Source organism: Podarcis liolepis, assembly GCF_965112155.1.
Source record: "Podarcis liolepis genome assembly, chromosome: 2".
Lineage (NCBI taxonomy): Eukaryota > Metazoa > Chordata > Lepidosauria > Squamata > Lacertidae > Podarcis > Podarcis liolepis.
The window spans coordinates 40621830-40637939 of NC_139555.1; the positions used below are offsets into that span (position 1 = coordinate 40621830).

The window sequence follows — 16110 nt, forward strand, 5'->3', positions numbered from 1 at the left end:
CTTCCATGATGGTTGCCGACTTGGGCAGCTGCACCATCCATGCCCCTCGCGGCCGAAACAGGAACATTTTTTGTGCTCGCGGGGTGGGGGCTCTCAATCCAGCCAGCTCTATCTTGAATTACAGAAACGCGGGCAAATGAGGATGAACAACCGGGTGGTGCTGGTGGTGAGACTCACCGGTTTTTCGCAGCAGCAGCAGCACCATCACCACTAGTGAACAGAGCCGCTCATTTCTGGCTCTTTTCGCGTTGAAAGAGCTCCCCACCCCGAGCAGGAATGGATGCTCGGCGCTGCTGTTGCTGCCTCCATTCCCCTCCGCAGCCCCACTGCGCGGCCGCGGCAAGGTGCTCCGCAGCGCCCCCACCCGGCGCAAGTGGGAAAGCGGCGGCCAGGAGGCGGAGACTCCAGTTCCCAGCGCCCCAGGCCGGGCAGCCGCAGTCCGAGCCGCCGCTTCTCTTCCAGCCTTGTCAGCAGCGCAGCGCGTCGGGATCGCCGCTGAGCTCGGAGAGGGAGAGAGGGAAAAGAGAAAGGCGACCAGCTCAGCATGGCCGGCCGGGCGTGGGTCGGGAGGCTGCGCTGAGCACTCGGGGCCGGGCGTGCTCGCTCGGCGGCTGCGCTTAGCCAGAAAGGGAGAAAGTGACGCTCCTGCTGCTGCTGCTGCGCCCCCGAAGGATGCAGGAGGCGGCGATGGTGCTGGCCGGGGGCTGCCCCCCTCCTTCCCCGCCGCCGCCGCTGCTGCTGCTGCTGCTGCAGTGCTAGAGTCCTCGTCTCCCTCCCCCTCCCCCTCCTCCTCCTCCTCCACCTTCTACCTTGAAGAAGAAGGGCCATGTAACCGCCTCCCCCAGCCCGGGATAGCCACCGATCTCCCCAGCTCTCCCTCTCCTCCTCCTCTTTCCCGAGCCCGTCGCGGCGCTCTCTGGCCAAGGGCGCAACCATGAAGAAGCAATTCAACCGCATGCGGCAGCTCGCCAACCAGACCGTGGGCAGGTAAGGGAGGAAAGTGGTTTGGGGCTGGGGGGCCCAAGGTAAAAGCACATCGCCTCGGCTTCCAACGCCCCTTTCTGCCCCAGCGGACGCTGGTGCGCCAAGGAGCGGTGCGCGGGAGGGTGTGGGTTAGGTACCGAGTGCAAATCATCCCCCTCCCCGTCTCTAAACTCGGTTTGTTTCGAGGGCTGTTTTGGTGAAGCTGCCTCCATTACATGTTTTGGTTTCTATATTCCTTCGGTCACAGCTTGTGCATTCCCCTCCTCCAATTTCCTATGGTTCTTCCCGCCTCTCTCTCTCTCTCGTTTACACACCCGCTGAGAGGCTGCTGTGGTTATATTGGGAAAGAGATCTTCATCCTTTGACTGCTAGCCTATGCTTAGAAAATGGAAGGGCTTCTTTCTGCTACCCCCAAGCCCTTACCTGAGGCTTCAAGGTGCTTCCTATGCTGCCTGGCCTCTGCTGGGTTTGTTCCCCAAGTAGTTTTATTCAGGAAGCTCTTGCGGTATGAAAACTCTGCCAGTTCCCCTCTACTTGTATAGGTTTTATCAGAACCAGCTGCTGACAGGCAGGAGGGACAGGTAAGCAAGCTAACAGAAACCACTGGAAGGCATAAAAAGTCTGGCAAGGGGCAGTAATGGCATTTAGCAGACTTTGCCTTCCGAGTTAAGACTGTGGCCCTAACCTCACTTAGCTGGGAGTAAGCCCTATTGGTTACAGCTGGACTTAGTTCTGAGTAGACATGGTTAGGCTTGCAGCCTCAAGCTGGCAGAAAAATCTCCCTGGAGAGTCAGCTGCTCAGACTATAGCTATGGGGTGTCCTTTTCACCTCAGTTATTGCTTATCTCAGAATTTCTCTCTCTCTGCTCACCTCAGGATTTATTGCTGTTTATGCTAGCGAGAATCAGCTGTTATTGGTTGGGTAGCTGGCCTAGCTGGCTTTCGCTCAGCAGCTGGCTTTTGAAGGAAGGAAGGGCCGGTGAGCCCTGCTCCTGCATGATAAGGGAGACTTGCTTTTGGATATTGCAAATCTGAGCATCTTTCTTCTGCCCTTGCTGTGGCGGCCAGGATCAGTCTGGACCTGTGAGAGTGCTGTGCAGGCTCTGATATGCTGGCTGGGCCTTCTATTCACAGCATTTGCTTGCTTTAATGGGAATGCTTGCTGCAAAACCTTTTGAGAATTATACCATGTCTAGATAGAGGTTCTCTACCCCCCCTCCCCAATCTTATTCCTGAATTATGTCCCATTTTTTGGGAGGGAGGAGCTATGTGGCTTTCATGGAATGCTATAACACAGGGGGCAAAAATTGTCTGGGGAGAAATCTCGCTGTGCTTTGCAACCTATTTGTTTGATTTCTTTTCTTATCCTGACAGCCTTAATGGGGGGAACAGGGGATGCGCTGAGCAGCTCTTCCAGTGTTATGCCTGCGGACTGTCCAGATGGGCAGTGCATCATTCATTCGCGCCAATCTATCCAGCTGACATGTGTCCATCTTTGCATCGCTTCCTCTAGCAGCTGTGAGCACTGGCTTTCCCTACAGCCTCCGGGGATGGCTAGCCAAATGGGTCTGCAGTATCTATGGCTTGCAGTATTAGGGAAGTTTTTATTCTTCATTTCTCTGGATATTGCAGCCTGGCTCTGTGCTATGGCTCCATTGCTAGCATGCCTTTCTGGTAGTTGACTCAGTCCTTGTTGAGAAATCCGATCACGTCAAACTTGGGTTTAATTGTGGTAGCAGAGGTGGCCCTGCTGTGCAGGCTGCTTTTGATAAGTGTGGTGAAAAAGCTCTTCTGCACAGGCAGCAACAATCCCACCCCCAATTTAATGGTCTATTTCGAATCCCTAGGAAAAAAATGACTCTGCCTCTGAAACAATGAGGTGGGGTTGGCTTGTTTTCCTTTCTCGGCAATCAGCTGGTGTAAGAAACCAAATGCCTTATTGGTCAGTGACTTGGCTGTGAAAGCAGGCGGCTAGGCTGTTTAGCCGAGGGCATGTGTGCTACTTGATGGGGAGACGGCTTAAGGCATTGGTTCTGCTGTTGCAAAGCCTGTCAATGGGACTGTGGAGCCAACAGGCATAATAGCAGCCAATTTGCTGAACAAATGACCTACATTAGACATTGTAGTGGGAGGTGGCTTGGTTGGGGAGGAAACCGATGGGCATAGATGTAATTGTACGATGTGCAAAGGTAATGTGACAGGAGTCATGTGATGGGTTGAAGCTCTATCTCTTTTGCTTGTTGTCTGAATAAAGGTACCACTTCGACCAGCACTAAAAAAAGGAGGGGCATCCATTGTGAGCCAGAAGGATGCACCTAGTTTTCATGTTAGTTGCATATAATAACATTTGTGTGCACGCAGTTGGTGACCTCAGGCCTAGATGTATTATGCATTTGTGTAGAGTCCTTTGTCTAACTTTCAGCATGAATAGCTGCTTTTAGATAAGCAGCAATTAATTGCCCTGATCCAGCTTATCCACATGAGCCATGCATATTTTGGCTGTCCCCAGTGTGACAACCTCTCTTTAATTTTGGGTGGGGGTGGTGGCCTGGTGGAGGGCAGTTGAGAAGAACAGATATTTGACAGACCTGCTGAAACTTCCAGCCAGCTGATGTGACCAAAAGGTTCTGTTATTGACTATCCCTGGGTTTCAAAACCATGACTCGGATATTTAAAATCACATAATAGGTTTAGAACCATTGAGGTTATATAAATCCTAGTTCACTTTTGTGCATTTTCCCATTTGTGGGAAACAAAATTGCTCTTTCTGGGAGCTTTTCTGCTGTCAGTGTTAACTTCCACTCCTTCTGTTCCTATTTCTATTAGTAAGCTGTTTTTTTGATTAAGTATCTGTCACTTCTTAGTCACTTTGGTGTCATTCACTATAGTTAAACAGGATGCCTCATAGACAATATCCCTTATCTTGTTTTGAGTATGTTTGTGTGCACGTGTGGTAACAGATCTTGGACATTGGCTATGTTGGAGCCTGGCCACATGGCAGCATTGCATGCATAGAGACTGCACTGTCCCTCAGTTACTTTGTTTGGAGTCTGTGAGTTTTATATTTATTTTCCATGGAAATAGGATGTATGATAGATAACCTTATGGCCTTTGTTCTGCTTGGGATTCAAAGATATTGAGAAAGAATTGCCGTTGAGTTCACAAGGCAACTTGGCTTGTGTTGGAGACGGTGAGAGAATTTCAGGTGCAGGTTCATTTTGCTACCTTTCTACTCAAGGCAGTTTACAAGCTGAAGAAACAACAACATATACAACAAAGATCATACATCATTTAACAATGCAATCCAATACAAATAAGCCATAATAAGATATGACTTTAAAATAAACAATTTATATTAATTAATGCAATATTCAACAATCCATTAGCATATAATAATACACAACAGCGTTAACTCTCAAAATATCAGCAAACAATAATTAAGCAGAAATTCACTCTCAACAATTACATTGAATAATTACTAAACTACAATCAATAAAAATAACAGCAAGTCACAATACCAAATACATAAAATGCATTACACAATACAATACATTTAAAAAACATTGACTTGAGCAACTATTATGAAATTATTTTTGAGAGGCTGAGATGTTTTGTGGTTGTTAGAACACTAGTTTGAATTAGGTGGTCATTAGATGGATAAACCATGTTAGTTTTGCTTTCTGTAATACAGAACAAGAGATAATAAAATCATAGAATTATAAAGTTGGAGGGGATCACAAGGGTCATCTAGTCCAAGCCCCTTCAATGCAGGAATCTTTTACCCAGCGTGGAGCTCATGCTCTTCCAACTGAGCTATCCCTTCACTTGGCAAACTTCTGTTGCACTGTATATAAAGGAAATTTGGTTCCACTCATAATGGTTGGATGGGAGGTTGCTGGAGCCAGCGATTGCAGACCTAGAAGGGAACAGTTGTGGGGACGATGTCATTAGAGGCCTCGGTCTTGCAAATAGTGTCCACCTTCAAATTATATTCAGACTTTGGTGTTCAAGGTGGCAGTATATACAGGCTCTTTTTCATTAAGGCTCTGAAGTGCAGGCAGAAAATGCAGTAGAAAGTGGAATTGCTTATGGCTTCCTATTGTACTCTTTTCCATCTCTGTGCATGTCCTCAGTGGCAAACGGAATGGGTTCTTTCCATTTCTCTACTGCATTCTGATGCCTCATATGGAAAATGAGGTTGCTGGGTGCTGCCCATGATGACAATAAGCTAGAGAGGAAAGGGCTTCCCCTTGCACCTCTTCATTTACATAGTACGGTGGCCTTTGTTCCCAGGAAGCACTGAGAGGGATAGGGAGCTGGCCTTCTAGATGTTCTTCGCCCCAGCCAGCATAGCCAGTGATGAAGGACGATGGGAGCTATAGGTCAAACAGTATCTTGAGAGCCATAGGTTCCCCATCTCCAATGTAGGGTGTGGATGTGGTTTATGGAGTCTCCTTAGATCTTAACAAACCTTGCTATCTTGCATGACTGCCATTGCCTGGTGACAGTTCATCCTTTCCTCACTTTCTCGGTTGGGGGGTGTTCATCCATCTTATTTTCCTTTATATTCAAATTTCAGGATAAAATGAGGGAGGAGACACAAGGGTGTGACAACAGCACATCTTGCAGGCCTCTGGTACCACTGAGAAGATCTCCTTTCCCCTTACTTTGCCTCCATGTATTACCTGCTGCAGGAAAGCCTCCAACACCATATGCTGTAACACATGCTCTAGCTGTGCACTGAGTGGACATCTCCACTGAGCTGTGAAATAAAGGAGGCACTGGGTGATTATTTCTTTCCTTTGCATTCTAACCCGCTTGGATCTGAGGCTTCTGCTTCCTTGACCATCACAAAAATCTATAAGAACTATGGCCCATGCCTAGCATCCTCTTCTCACAGTGGTTGACCAGATGCTTGTGGAAAGCCAGCAAGCAGGATTCATGCGCAAGAACACTCTGCCTTCCTGTGGCTTCCAGCAACTGGTATTAAGAAGCATTGCAAATAGCCATCGATAGCCGTCTCTTTCATCATACCAGGTTGCCAAGGGAACCTTCCTTTAACAAGGGTGAGCCAAGGTAATCTTTCTCTCAGTTAGACAGACAGACAGACAGACAGACAGACACACACACACACACACTTTCCTGGATTGGCATAGTAGATACTGTTTTTCCCCCTCTTGCATTTCCTTAGAACTTCCTTCTTTGATTGGACAGATGAAGGCTGTCACTTGCTCTGCAAAAAAGAGATGGAGAGATGAAGGCAGAGGAGACCATGCTAAGTTAATTTGCATCCTTTCAGCTATGTGTGTTCCAACCCTCTCCCCGTCCACAAGTTCATCCTTCTGGAAGGATGGTGTTCCTCCCTCCCTCTGCCAGAGTATAAGAGCAGTAATGGCTAATCTGCATTGCAATCTCTGCCTCTGCCTGTCAGATCTTGACCTTTTCTGTATAAAACAGAGGTGAAAAGCATAATAAACAACTTCCTGGCAATTTACTGTGGATAGCTTTTCTATCAAACTCCTTTTTTTTTTAGTGGTATGAAGCTGGTTTCAATCCAGATGCAACAGAAACCCTGGTTAGTCTTAGTGGGTGAGGTGGGTGTTTGCTTTGGAGAAGAACTGGGACAAAAGCAGTCCCACAGACCACAGTTAATTCCTTATTGGGCTCTTTCATATGAGCGTACAGAATTCAGGTTGGAGTATTTGTCCACTTAGTCCTGTAGTGTCTACTCTGACTAGCAGAGTTTAGCTTCTCAAGAAAGATGTTTCACATCACCTGATCCTTCTAACTGGAGAAGCCATGCATGCAAAATGTGTGCTCCGTGACTGAACTATGGTCCCTGCTCCTTTTTTAACATTTGCATTAGCCTTCTGAACAGGGTTATGGAAGTGGATCCAGCCAGCGGGCCAGATTATTGAGTTCCCCCACCCTTGGCAGGCTGTTTTGATTGGTGGGTGGAGCCTAATGACCTGTCAGTCATAGTGATGCCAAGTGATCCATGCCACAAACCAAGCCCAGCCAAGCGAGCCTGGAAGTTACCACCAATCAGCTAACTGGCACAATCTTCAAGCTCTACTACCTGCAGGGGTCAGCTACATTATTGAGTTCCAGAACTTTATGGCATAGCCAACCCCAGCTGCCTTGCTCTGGCCACTGACAACTACACTGGCAACCTCACCTCCACTTGCCCCATATCTGCCATCATATCTGGGTGGGTGTGCTTTGAGGAAAGTGGCCTCACAAGCCAAACAGAGACTTGTGCCAGCCCTAATTAGACCCATGGGTCCCAGTTCCCACTGGCACGCTATAGAGTTTGTATGCCTCTGGCTAGCATATGTTGGGGGATTAACAAATAGCTGTATCAATCTCAGTATCATTCCCCATTTATGAATTTCTCAGTAGCATCTGTCTGGCCTTTGTGGACTCACAGCACGCTGAGGCACATGGACCATTGATCTGACCCAACATGGCAATTCTTAATGTCTATGACATTGCCCTGTTCATCTCTTGTAGCAACCTTAGAAAATAACAATTTTTAAATGGCACAAATTTTCATGGACTGCCGGCCACTTCTTTGGATGCATGGCTGTTTTCCTGGATTACAGGTACACACATAATTCTTTGTAAGGCTGGATGGGAGAGGAATAATAAATGGTGAGGTCAGAAGGAAATGGAATGCAGGAATTACCAACAATGATAATTGCATTATTAATGGTAGCTTCTCTCTCTCTCTCTCTCTCTCTCTCTCTCACACACACACACACACACACACACACACACGATAACATAGACATCCTGGCATTGATAAGCTGATTAACACATGCAGCATGGCTAGAATGGATTGTGTCAATGACACAATCCAATTATTGGATGCCTTCTGAGGTCTGTCACTTGTGGTGGTGCATTGAAAACAGGTGTGGGCAATAAGCATGGTTGGCTGGAGGTTCAGGAAGAGAGCAATATTCTCACTCCCTCTCTCGCTCTCTCTCCTGCTCCTCTCTCCCCTTGAAACACACCATATGCAGGTCTAAAGCCTACACCACTATGACTCTAAGCAAAGATTAGATTCCACTGAAACTTGGGAAGCGTTTCGTCTTCCTCGATTCCTACATTTTTCTGTTTCATTTACTAAGACTCCAGGCAATAAAATGCTGAAACTGTATGCTAAAGGAACACCAAAAGGAGATGTAGATGACAGAGGAAATGGGCTATTAGGGGATGGTTCAGATGGTTGGAAAGGAGCTTTGTGCAGCAGAGAGGCTCCCTCCACCCCTTTAAGCAGGTGGTTGCCCAAAGACCATCAAATACATTACGTGGTAACATTCCTGCATGCACCAACTATATTCTTGAAGAGCTTTCAGCCATGATGGTGGTTCACATGCAGAATGTCCTGTGTGCTTGGAGCAGGGACTGAGATACTAGGCACCAGCACTGGGCAGAAATGTTTTGTGCATGCACAACACTTAGGTGTAGGAGAAATCATGAAAACCTCATGTAGGTTTTTGTGTGTGCCACATACAGCTCTTGCACCATGTATGTATAAATGCATGCTGAAGAGCCACAGCTAGTCACAAACTCCTAAATGCATGAATGTGCATTGGATTAGATGCATGTTTATGCAGCTTGTGCAATGATCTACCACGTGACTTTCCTGTTGCTGTTATTTCCTCCTTTTTATATGCTTGAAGCAGTCCAGCCCCTCAGTTGCGTCCAAAGTACAACTTTCCAGCTTAAGTGTTAGGGCTTGTTGCTGCCCTCGGCTCCTTTGGGAGGAAAGGCAGGAAATAGACTGAATAAGTAATTGGCAAGATAGAGCTGAGTTTGAGTTTTTAAACCCTAAGCTACTACTTGGGGTTTGTAACCAATAAGAAGCAGGCCATTCAGGAATTCAAAATTGGTCATGAAATGGTATAATATGTGTGAAATGATATGCATGCCCTTACCCCAAACAGCATACATTTGACTACTTCCATTTGCCTGGCTCTTAAGGCTTTCTGCTTGCAGCAATGCATTTTAAAAGCAAAAATAGTCAATTAAAAAGCAATAAATAAATGACCAGTTAAAACATACATCACCATCCTTTGTCAAACCTTTGCCAGTTGGCTTAACTCCTGCTGTCGAAAGCTGTCTCCTAATATCAAAGTCTTGCAATGTGTTCAGAAGATGCACAGACTCAATCTTAGCCAAATCTCTGGGGGAGGGGGAAAGTTATGGAACAGCTTCTGTTAGAAAACCTTTTCCCCTACATGGAGTACAGGAATATAGGAAGCTGCCTTCTACCAAGAACTGATCCATCTAGCTCAGTACTGACTGGCAGTGCCCCTACAGGATTTCAGACAGAAGTCATTCTCTGCAGTTTGCCTGGCCAAAAAACTCACACCCAGAATGTATGCGAAGGGTCATTGTGGGTCACAGTCTGTAATGGCAGCATTCATGTGAATTCCTATAGGGTTAGGGTCTCTTCTGTTTCTTAATTTTATAGGGTGTGGTGTTGCCCTAAATAGTGTTTTTTTAATACCATAAAGCAGAATTTAATTAGTGATCCCATTGATGACCTTCTTTCGCATGCACTTTGGGAGGACTTGGCATGCTGCAAAGGACATTTAGCTCCCTCAAAAAGAATTCAATATTTTGACTGATTCTGGTGATGTAGGTCAATCAGTGTGTGTGTCCTGGTCTGCAAAATGCCATCTGAGCAGGTCAATGTTTAGCAGAAGTCACAAGGAGCATTTTCTTAATTTTGTTATGACTTCACTGTTTGTTTAATATTACATTTATAACACACTTTTCCTCTAGTGAGCACCAGTAGCCCCTTTTATCTTTACAGCAACCCTACCAGGTAGGTCATTCTCAGAGATAGTGGTGGTTCGCCCAAGACTGTCCAGAGAGGCTCTATGATTTTCTCTCTCCATTAGTATCCTCATTAGTGCTGCCAGATCTTCTTGTTTTCATATTCCAGAAAATAAAATTCATGCTCCTAATGGCAGCTGAGCAGCTGAAAAGCTCCTCTTGAGATGAGAAAGGAAACCCTGGAGCAGAATTTAACTGTTCCACAGGTTGAGCCTGCATTACACAGGTTCCCAAGGTCATCTGGGTGTAAAAAGGGCACACCATAATAACCTTCAGCCCAGACTTCCAAACAGAGGCTCTGTGTCACTTAGGGCTGCTTGTGCAACTTGCCAGAGCGATTGTGCATCTATGTGCACACAGGCAAAGTTATGAGAGCTTGTTTTGAAGCTGGACTTGACTGTATTTTCCCGGGTAACTTTTTACAGACAGCATGCGAGTTCTGGTACTGGACACAATTTGAATATGTGCTGCTACACATAGTGGTGGGTGGCGGTTGGAGGGGGGGAGAGAGAATGAATCATTTACCTACTGAACAGATTAATTTGGAGGCTATGTATTTTCTATAAAGCGTTGCTGCCTCAATTGCACTGCTTTCTTTCCTCCTCGTTCTCTGGTATCTCCTTTAGCTGAGATTCCTGCATTGCAGGGAGTTGGAGCAGATTGCCCTCAGAATCCCTTCCAACTCTATAATTCTGTGATTCTATGATTAAGACTCCTCTCCCCCTTATTTATCTATTAGGAAAAGTGTTCTGATCATACCAATTTCATCGTCGGAGATGGCTGGAATCGGCTTTGTCTAACAAGGAGGAAGTATAAATTAATTCAGCCAGATCCTCTTCCATATTGCAACTTGCTTGTGAATTTCTCAAATTATGAACATTTATTAGAGTAATTAGTCTTGGGGAATAAGTAGTTGGGCTTTTTCCAGCTGTGAGAATCAGTATAAATGTGTTTGAGAAGTAAGGGCTTCTTCTTATATAGCCCCCCCCCCTTTTTTCCAAAATGAAGATGACAAATCTAATGATCAAATATTAATGGCTAAATGTGATGAGGATTTTGCTTTTGGATTTGAATATAAGACACACAAGCACTTTCTGCCTGCCTTGGGGAAATGGGAAACACAGTTGCAGTAAGCATGTACAAATTAGCAGCTGTTTTAGAGTATGTAGACAGGGAGTAAACAAGAACCCCTCAGGGATACTTCCAGGCAAAGAGCTTTTCCCAGAAATTGCAGCAGGGAAACCTGCCCTAACTTTGGAGGGAACTCCTGCAGTTCATTCGCAATTCTGACAGCCATCTGAATCAGCTCTTCCCCGTCTCCATCCTCCATCTGTTGACCCCTGATATTTTAGGACTCCAGCTCCCATTAGTTATAGCCAGAATGGCCTGTGGTCAGAGATGATGAGAGTCCAACCACATCTGGAAGGCACCAGGTTGGGGAAGAGGCATGGAGTGGTGAGAGGTCAAGTCCATTGCCGCTTGGTAGCTGTCTTCCAAGGAACTAGATCAACCTTGTCCAATCTGGTGCCCTCCAGATACTTTGGATCATCCCTGATCATTGGCCAGTCTGGCTGGTCCAAAACATCTAGGAAGCATCAAGCTGGGAAAGACTCAACTGCATGGATCAACGGCCTCCATCAGCCCTTTTCATGTGCTGTTGCAGACAGCACATCTGCCACAGCTTTGAGGAAGACTAAAGAAACAGGCAACCGCTACACAACACATCAAGCCAACAGCTTGTTGGAACATGAGGCTGGTCCGTACTTTGTATCTGAGTCTGCGGTTGCACAGTAGAGGTGTTTTGTGACATGCCAAGCAAGGCTCTTTGCCAAGGAGCCTGCGATGTGTGGACTGAGTATAGAAAAGGTTCTGCAAGGAACCTGATTTCATAGCACCTACATGTTGCACCAAATGAGGATAACTTGCAGCCCTTGGCCATTAGCTGCAGAGCCCACCAAGCCCCAGGAGAGACCTTTCCAATCCCCTGCTGCCCAGCTTATCAGCCATCAGCTGGGTGCTGAGGAGAACATTACTCTTCCTGTGCTGTGGGCACAGCAATCTCTGCTGCCCAGAGATTGCTGAGGAATGAAGGTTTCATACTCCCCCGCCACACACACACATCAACCCTGATACAGCCTAAGTGAGGGGGGCAGAGAAGGGAAGATATATGTTGAAAGGGGAAGGTGAATAGTACTAGACACAACCACTGCTGCATGTGGTTCTTGGGAACAAAAAGCCTGCCTCAAAATCCAGCAAGCAGAGGATGGAGAGGAAATGTTGGCCAGATAGGGGTGGGTGGCTGATGTGGCCAGAGAACAAACAGGGGTCAGAACTGTGATTTGCTCATCCTTCCTGCTGACCAGGAGAACACACTTCAATGTGACTAGCCCCAGTTCTCAATTTAATGTCATCCGATTGGCACAGAGTGAAGTTCAGGACCCTTCCACCCACCCTGGGTAATGCCGTGTGCCAGGGCAGCTTTGCTCCCTTCTCTTTGACTCTCCCCACCCCCACCCAACTCCTCTTTCTTTTTCGTCTGTGCAAGCAAGTTCATTCCATTCATCACATGAGCAGCACTGCAGATATTAATTTAATGTCACACGTGGCTGCAAAAAAATAATATGGCTCTAGACCCACAGGAGTTTCCTTGGCAAATGCGGCATACATCGAAGAGTGGAGAGGCGTTCCTTTAAATAAATCATCCACTTCAATAATTGATGTGAGGAAACCATGGTGAAAACTTTGTGCAGGGAGCTGGGGGCAGAGAGGAGAGGCCTGCAAATGGGCCTTTCTTTATGATGACAATAACAGAAGCAGGTGGGACCTGGTTCATATTAGTAGGGCTGTGTTGAGAAGATGCAAGTTCAGCCCTTTGGGAGATCCATACTTCTGGGGAGATATTGGATATGGTTAATGATGATATAAATGAGTTTTCTGAGAAGCTGTTAATTTAATGCTTCCTTCCCCAAAGGCAGGTTAAAGGCTTTTGGACCCTGAAATGAGAATAGCTGGCTCCCTCGTATGGGTGGGGGAATTGAGATCCATTTTGTTTGCACTGGTTCTGTGTCTTTCCTTGAGAATGAAGTTTTTAATAAATAAATAAAAACTGCCAGAAGTATGACAGCAAGAGTCCCACTAGTGATAACCAAGTGTACTTGCACTTACAGAAATTAATAATGTCCATGCTGGTATATAGAATGCCGGTGGCAGTCATCTTATTCTTATTATTTATAGAACACCATCAAAGTGCATAGTGTTCTACAGAGCAATACAAATGAAAAGGGAGATCGTTACCCAAAGTAGCTTGCAGTCTAAGGATTGACGGTGAGGGAGACAATAAACAGGGAAGGGAGGGAGGCAAGGTGGAGGAGACCAGAATAAGGAGGGATGGGTGTGAATGGAGGCACAGGGTGGAATCCAACATGGCACTGAGGCCAACGTTCTGTCAGCACAATGATTTTATTAGGAGGAGGACTCATTAGTAGAAGACATGTGCACGAGCCTCTGCTTTTTCAGCGGAGGACTAGGGGCTTATCAGCTGAAGCATTCAATGGGAAAGGTGAAGTCTGAGAAGGGAATTTGAAGGAAGGTGGAGGCAAGAGGTGGTTCAGCAGCAGAAGTGTTCTGGGAATGAGTTCCTGGCAAGTCAGGACCAAGTTGGGCTGCCCCCAGGTGCACAAGTATCTTACTGTCAAGGGATCAAGCCAAGGCTTTCTGGTTACCTTTCCTTGGGCAGCGTGCCCAAGGGGAAGGCATTGCCCCTGCCCAGTGCAGTGCTCCATAGTGAGGCTTTAAGGGGGTGCAGAGATGATATGTGTGAGCTTCTATGACTGAGCATATTGCATCAACTTAGGTGTGGGGAAGTCCCTGGGTAAACTGGTTGCCTGAGACTCCTAATGTGCAAGGGATGCCCTGTACTTCACAGTATCAGAATTCCTTTGTTGACAGCCCCTTGCTGACATGTGATGTTTGTAGACTGCAGTAGAAGGACTTTTATCTCTTGCTGACATGGCACTTCCCTCTTTGATTCTGTGAAAAGCAGGAAGAGAGTGTTATGAGGTCCCGTCATACCTTGGAAGTTGAACGGAATCTGTTCTGGAAGTCCGTTTAACTCCCAAAATCTTAGGAACCCAAAGCGTGGCTTCTGATTGGCTGCAGGAAGCTCCTGCAGCCAATTGGAAGCTGCGGAAGCCCCATCGGACATTCAGCTTCCAAAAATAGTTTGCAAGCCGGAACAGTCACTTCTGGATTTGCAGCATTTGGGAGCCAAAACGTTTGGGAACTAAGCTGTTCCAAAACCAACGTACAACTGTACTTTGGAAAAGTGATGTGGCAGGGAAGGAATTGTGCCAATGCCATTCCAGGCCCGTGATTATGGCTTCAGCAGAGTTGCACCAGTGATCACCTCAGCCTTTTCTCTGGATCTCTGGCTTGTTGCTTAGGTCCTTGCTTCGTCTTCAGCCTGAAGCAGTCATTTGCTGCACATCCCATGGAGTTCTTGTGAAGCAGCATGGAATCAATCTTGCTACCTCAGGAAAATTGCCTTCTCTCTTACTGTGGACATTTTTCAGGGCACACTGAGTTGAGTATGTGCCATATGCCAGACATTGGGCTGGTACAAGTAGAAACAGAGCATAGCACTTTGAGGAAAGATTTTTGTGAATTCTGTTCCTCTTGAACCTTATAAGAGGAAACAATATGCCTCTAAGGACATGCAGATATGCCTCTCTTGGTGGGTGTGGGAACCTCATGCCTAGGTGCTGAATGTGGCCCTCAATATCTCTCTGCTTGGCTGGCCCTCAGAGATCTCCCCAGACATGTGCCCTCCCCAGACCACACCCCTCACAACTGCTGCTCTGCAATTTCCTTAAGTGCTTCTGCCTAGCTAGAATATGGTTGTGAACTGTGATTAAGCCTCTTTATTTGCCTGGATGGAGAGACGTGAGTGTGTTTGAGTGAGATAAATCAGCTTTTGTATGGCTGGAGTCTAGACTACTGTGCAAAAGTAAGAATCACATCTGGTGCTATTCCCCCCCCCTTTTTGCATTGGGACCCACCTACCACTGGCAAGTGGCCCCCAGAAGGCAATGTGGCCCTCAGGCTGAAAAATGTCCCCCAGCCCTGGTCTCAGACCAGTTGCTGCCTGACATAAGTAGCATGCAGGCCTGGAAGTCTGTCTTTGCCCTGTTGCCTCTTGTTACATTTTATTTATTTCTTGGATAACCCCTCCTTGTTTCCCATTATTCCATCCTTTGTTGCTTTCTTGCACATTTTGTAACATGCACTGAGATTGCAAGGGAGTCTCCGGGGAATTGAGTAATGCATTAATGAGCTAACAGATTTTCCAGAAGATGCCTGAAAAGTGAGCCCACAATTGGCAAATCCACTTAGGGTGAAGTGCGAGCTGCCCCACTTTTCCCAGCATGTCCTGGGGAGAACAGCTGGCACTCTCATTTCTGGAGCTGGAGCTTTTTCTTTCTTTCTTTCTAGTATTTCTTAACAGAGAGTGGATGTGCTTCTTGAGCCCCGGGGAATGTCATGTTCCAGAAACAAAAGAGTGTGTTTTGCATTCTTTCCATCTATTTGGTGCCTGCCTGAAATTTGCCCCCTCATCTGCTCAGCTTTTCAAGCTCTGCCTTACTCTTGTATCCAAAGGCTGCTGTAAGTGTTTTGAAGCAATGTCAACAATTATCCAAAACAATGGATTTATTTCCAAAGCATTTTGGGCACCCAGCAATCTTAATTTCCTTACCTGGAGTCTATGTGGAACTTTGGACTAGACAGTGGTTTTTGATTGGCTGATTGGCATGCACTGCACTTTACATATCTTTAACCAACTCTGCCCTGAGGACCTGGTAACTATATCAGAATCTAAACCAGGTCTATAGTACAGAAATGGAATGAACCATGTCAAATGTAAAACTGTCCAGCAATTGCCTGTAGCCTGGACTGTAAAAGCTGGCCCATATAGAAAGATGCTAAAGTGCTTTGACTCAATTCTGAGAAAACAGAGTAGTTGCCAAGAACAGAAACATAAAAAGCTTCCTTATGCCAGGTAAAACTATTGGTCCATCTAGGTCAGAGTATTATCTATGCTGACTTGCATTTCTCTATGGGTTTCAGGCAGGGTTCTTTCTCAGCCACAGATTGAGATGCTGGGACTTTCTACATGCAAAGTATTTGCTCTAAATCCCCCAGAATGCTGTTCTGTTTGGTTTCATCCCAGTGTCTTGATAAGAAAATTAGGTAGAGATGAGAAGGTACACTTAGACTACA

At 46.3% G+C, this 16110-nt stretch overlaps 1 protein-coding gene across 9 annotated transcripts in view; it reads left to right on the forward strand.

Moving 5' to 3' along the window:
* Positions 1-382: 382 nt before the first annotated feature.
* Positions 383-16110, forward strand: part of ARHGAP44 (Rho GTPase activating protein 44) — an 87834-nt gene continuing 72106 nt past the window's right edge. For 2 of the 9 annotated variants that reach the window (XM_083487503.1, XM_083487504.1), the window contains exon 1: positions 383-987. In XM_083487503.1, coding sequence (XP_083343629.1) covers positions 935-987 — 53 coding nt within the window. In that variant the 5' untranslated portion in view covers positions 383-934. The remainder of the gene's footprint in view (positions 988-16110) is intronic. The other 7 variants (XM_083487498.1, XM_083487500.1, XM_083487496.1 and 4 more) reach the window with 5 other exon arrangements.